This window comes from Egretta garzetta, unplaced genomic scaffold (genome assembly GCF_000687185.1).
Source record: "Egretta garzetta isolate BGI_Z169 unplaced genomic scaffold, ASM68718v1 scaffold238, whole genome shotgun sequence".
NCBI classification, from domain to species: Eukaryota; Metazoa; Chordata; class Aves; order Pelecaniformes; family Ardeidae; genus Egretta; species Egretta garzetta.
Genome location: NW_009260402.1, coordinates 57,650 through 61,702, shown reverse-complemented (window position 1 = coordinate 61,702; position 4,053 = coordinate 57,650). Strand labels below are relative to the sequence as shown.

Genomic DNA, 4,053 nt, shown 5'->3' with positions numbered 1-4,053 from the left:
AGCAGGGCAGAGGGGCAGAACCCCCCCCCTCGACGCTGGCCACGCTTCTCCTGATGCAGCCCAGGACAGGGTTGGCTTCTGGGCTGCCAGCGCCCATGGCCGGCTCATGGCCAGCTTTTCATCCACCAGTGCCCACAAGTCCCTCTGGGCAGGGCTGCTCTCCATCCTTTCTTCCCCCAGCCTGTATGGATACCGGGGGTTTTTCTCTAAAGCCTTTCAAGACCATGGGCCACACAAGCTGGTTTTCTTGCAGAAGAAGCTGGTTATCGGTGGGAACGGAGCCCACCGGCTGAGGGAAGGGTGTTGCAAAGAACCACCCTTTGAATTTCCAGGGATTTGACCGCCAAAGTCCTGCAGCAGCATCCTGAAAACCCCAGGCCATGGATATCAGCCGGGGCTTAGCAGAGGATGCACCAGATCCTTGTGTCAACAGGAGCGTGGAGGAGGAGACGTGGTGACAGTGGCAAAGCCTGGGAAAACCGGGAAAGGAGCCGGGAGGAAGGTGGTGTTTGAACTAAGCAAGCAGGGCACTTGCTCAGAGTCACTGGGGCACCAAGGAAAAGCTTATTTGGGGTCTGTTCCCCCCCCCAGCCTGCGGTAGGGTGCCCACCGCCTCGCTGCAAGCACGGCCACATTTTGGTGGGTGCTGGAGCCAAGCAAAGCAAAGTTGCTTTTAGGAGAGGTCCTGCTCCAGAAGCAGAATTCCCCCCGCTCTTATCCCACTGCATCAGGAGCAGCGGAGCCACCCAGAGCGCGGAAGGAGGGTGGAGCGGTCGGGAGCTGGGTCTGTGTTTTGACTTCAACCCGCAGACGTGACCTTGTCTTTCTCTAAGCACCTCTCATCCGCCTGGGTCCCGGGGAGCTGCCGCCTGCGCCTTAGACGGGGCATAATCCGAGAGCAGAGAGAACTCGCGCTGTAGCAAGGAGGGGTAGGAAGGGCAGGGACGCTCTGGGGGAGGAAGGTGCGGAGCCCCAGAGCCAGCACGGCACCCCAAAGCCAGCATGGCACCCCAAAGCCAGCACGGCGCCCCAAAGCCAGCACGGTGCCCCAAAGCCAGCATGGCACCTCAAAGCCAGCACGGTGCCCCAAAGCCAGCACGGTGCCCCACCTTTCGGGTGGGAGCAGGACTTTGTGCCCAGCTGCAGTCAGTGTTTGCCCAAAAGCTTTCAATAAAAAAAAAAAACAAAAAGAAGCAGACGGAAGGAAGGACGCACCCCTGGACTTCGAGCTCTTCCCGAGCCCTTGCCGCACCATCCCTTTGTGAAACCATGTGCCAGGGGAGCTGGCCCCCCCCGGCCCAGGCTGGCCTCGGCTCACCCCCGCGGCCCTGATGTGCCACTTTCCAACGCCCCCTCCCAAACCCAACGGCAGAGACGCTGATGCCGCTCCCGGCCCGGATCCAGCTGGAGCCATACCGGGAATCCCAGCTCTTGGCTCGCTGGGACTTGCTCGAAAACCTCCTGCTTTGGACGGCTGCAGCCCCATGGCTGCCCCCGCATCCCCTTTCCGTGACATTTTCCATCCTGCCGTGCCGCTTCTCCCCACCGGCTGAGCTTGCCTTGGGTGAGAAATGCCAGCTGGGATGCTGGAGAAGCTGCAAAGCGGGAGGACGCGGTGAGGAAAGCCAGGGCTCGCCCATGCGAGAGCAAGGAGAAGGGTTGCACCATGGGGCAGGGTGCTGAGAGCTCCGACCCGCGCTCCGCCAGCACCCAGCACCCTTGGCTGCAATAGTTCCCGTGCCCAGGGGCGGCGTTCCGGCTATCCCTGTAATTAAAAATATTCTCAAATATTTAAATAGATTGAAATCTCAATCCCGGAGCAGGCAGCCAGGTCCAGCTTTTGGGCGTACGTGCACCGGGGGGGAGCCGAGCATGTGGGACTCAGCAGGCAGGATGGCTCTGGGGGCAGGGATGTTTCCATTCTTAAAGGGGGTTTGTAAGAAAGGTGGGGACAGACTTTTTAGTAGGGTCGGTAGCGATAGGACAAGGGGGGGTGGTTTGAAACTAAAAGACTGGATATAATGAAGAATTTTTTTTAAACTGAGGGTGGTGAAACACTGGCCCAGGTTGCTTGGGGTGGTGGTGGATGCCCCATCCCTGGACACGTTCCAGGTCGGGTTGGACAGGGCTGTGAGCAACCTGATCGAGCTGAAAATGTCCCTGCTTGTGGCCGGGGGGTGGACTGGGTGGCCTTTAAAGGTCCCTTCCAACCCATTCTATGATGCCTGTGACTCCCCGGTGAGTTGGGAGATGCCACCGCCCCCTCCCAGACCTCACCGAGATGTTACCAGCAAACACCAGAGCTGGTCGGTGATGCAGACCTTCAGCTCGTCACCTTTGTCCTTGCCTCCAGAGAGCAGCCAGCCAGTGGCGAGGGAGTTTTTTTGGCTGTTTGAGCAGGGCTACCTCTCGGGTACGCCCTGTTTAACACCGTCACTCAACTGGCAGGCTCGCACCGGCCCGCCGTGCCTCCCGGGAGAGGAAACTCCAGTCGGCCCAGTCGCTGCTCGCCGATGCCGGGACGCTGGAGGCTCCAGCCACGGCATTGGCTGGGACCCGCTCGCCTCCCGAAGCCAGGTATGAAAATACAGGGGTGGCAAAGCAGCCGGGGATGGGGAGGGAAGGGCAGATGGGTCTTTCCATCAGCTCCCTCCCTCTTTATCCACCTTTCCTGTGCTGGCTAGCGGCAATCTCTGCCGCCGAGGCTTTGCAAGAACCCCCGTGAAGGTGCCGACGCCAGAACAACCCCAACTCCGAGCAACTTTGGCCAACAGGACTGACTGGCCTGGGGACTTTCCCCAGGGCTGCTGCCAGCCCAAACGCGGAGCTGGGGGCAGCCCCAGCCCCTCCGGGCTCTCTGTCCCCTCCTGCCCTTCAGCAGCCAGGACCACCCCACCGGCTTCGAGCACCGGGAGACTTGGCAGGTCCTGGGTGGCATCTGCATCCCACTGCGTGCCGGCAGTCATGGCGCGACACTGCAGGGAGCGCGCCAAAGCCCCTTCCCAAAGCACCAGGCTACGAGAGGGACGCACGAGGAGATTTCCCATATGGATGCTTGAGGAAGCGGTTTTTTGGGTTGAGAGGAGCAAGCTGGAGCCTGAAAAGGGGATGAGCCCAGCTCCTGCCGGCACGGGAGGCAGGCAGAAAGGCTGTACTGTGAGAAGCCCAGTCTGGAGAGCCCCCGTCTCCTCCCACGGCCCTCGTGGCACTCAGACAGCGGCTGGCACCGCTGCCCGATTCAGCGCTCATGAAATCTGATGAGCCAGACCCGTGACTGTCTCCATCCTGCCAGCAAGGGCGCGCGAGGGCTGGTTTCCACCTTCCCTCCCGTCAGCGGCAACTGGGAGCCCCCCAGTCCAAGCCTGGTGGGGGAACAAGACCAATCCCCACAGTAAGCCTTGCTCAGCAGAAGCAGGATGAAGCCCTAAGGACCGGGAGCGAAGGTGGCCGTGGGTGCCATGGAGGATGGGTGGCCTCAACCCACCTTCCCGGCACGTGTTGGCACCTACCAATACTTCCCCACCGCGCCCTCCCTCTGCTCCGCCAGGAGGGAGCATCTCCCGTCCCGTACCTGTCCCATCCGGGGTGGATCTCACGAAGGTGGGCAGCATCTTCACCGAGGCAGTGGGGTTGGTGTCTGCTCCCAGCCCCTTCTCCATCTCCTTCCTGAAACGCTGGGACACCTCCTGGAGGGTGTCCTCGGAGAGCCGCATGTGGTAGAGGTACTTGTCAATCTGAAAGGTGGAGACCAAGCCAAGAAAGTCAGCTGGAGGGTTGGGGACACAGGCACAGCCCCCGTGACACGTTCAGGACAGTGTTCAGCCCCCCCCACGTCTGCTGGGACCGGTGTGAGAAGCAGGAGCAGGTCATGACCAACCCCAAAGGGCAGGACACGGCTGTGCCGGCGCTTTCCCAACTCGGCACGGCCGGCAGTGCCGCAACAGCTTATCTCCAGGCCCGCCGATAACGCCACCGCCGTTCTTGCACCTCTTCCTGCGCATCCGGGGCCGCTCCCCAAAGAGCTCCCCAAATGCCACCCCACACCCCCCCTCG

General features: G+C 61.4%; 1 protein-coding gene across 1 annotated transcript in view; it reads right to left on the bottom strand.

The window, feature by feature from the left end:
* The window catches only part of LOC104130346 (hexokinase-2), a 17,735-nt gene extending 13,977 nt beyond the window's left edge, over positions 1 to 3,758 (bottom strand). Inside the window, exon 1 of the mRNA XM_035898892.1 lies at positions 3,572 to 3,758. Coding sequence (XP_035754785.1) covers positions 3,572 to 3,713 — 142 coding nt within the window. The 5' untranslated portion in view covers positions 3,714 to 3,758. The remainder of the gene's footprint in view (positions 1 to 3,571) is intronic.
* Between the last annotated feature and the right edge of the window lie 295 nt (positions 3,759 to 4,053).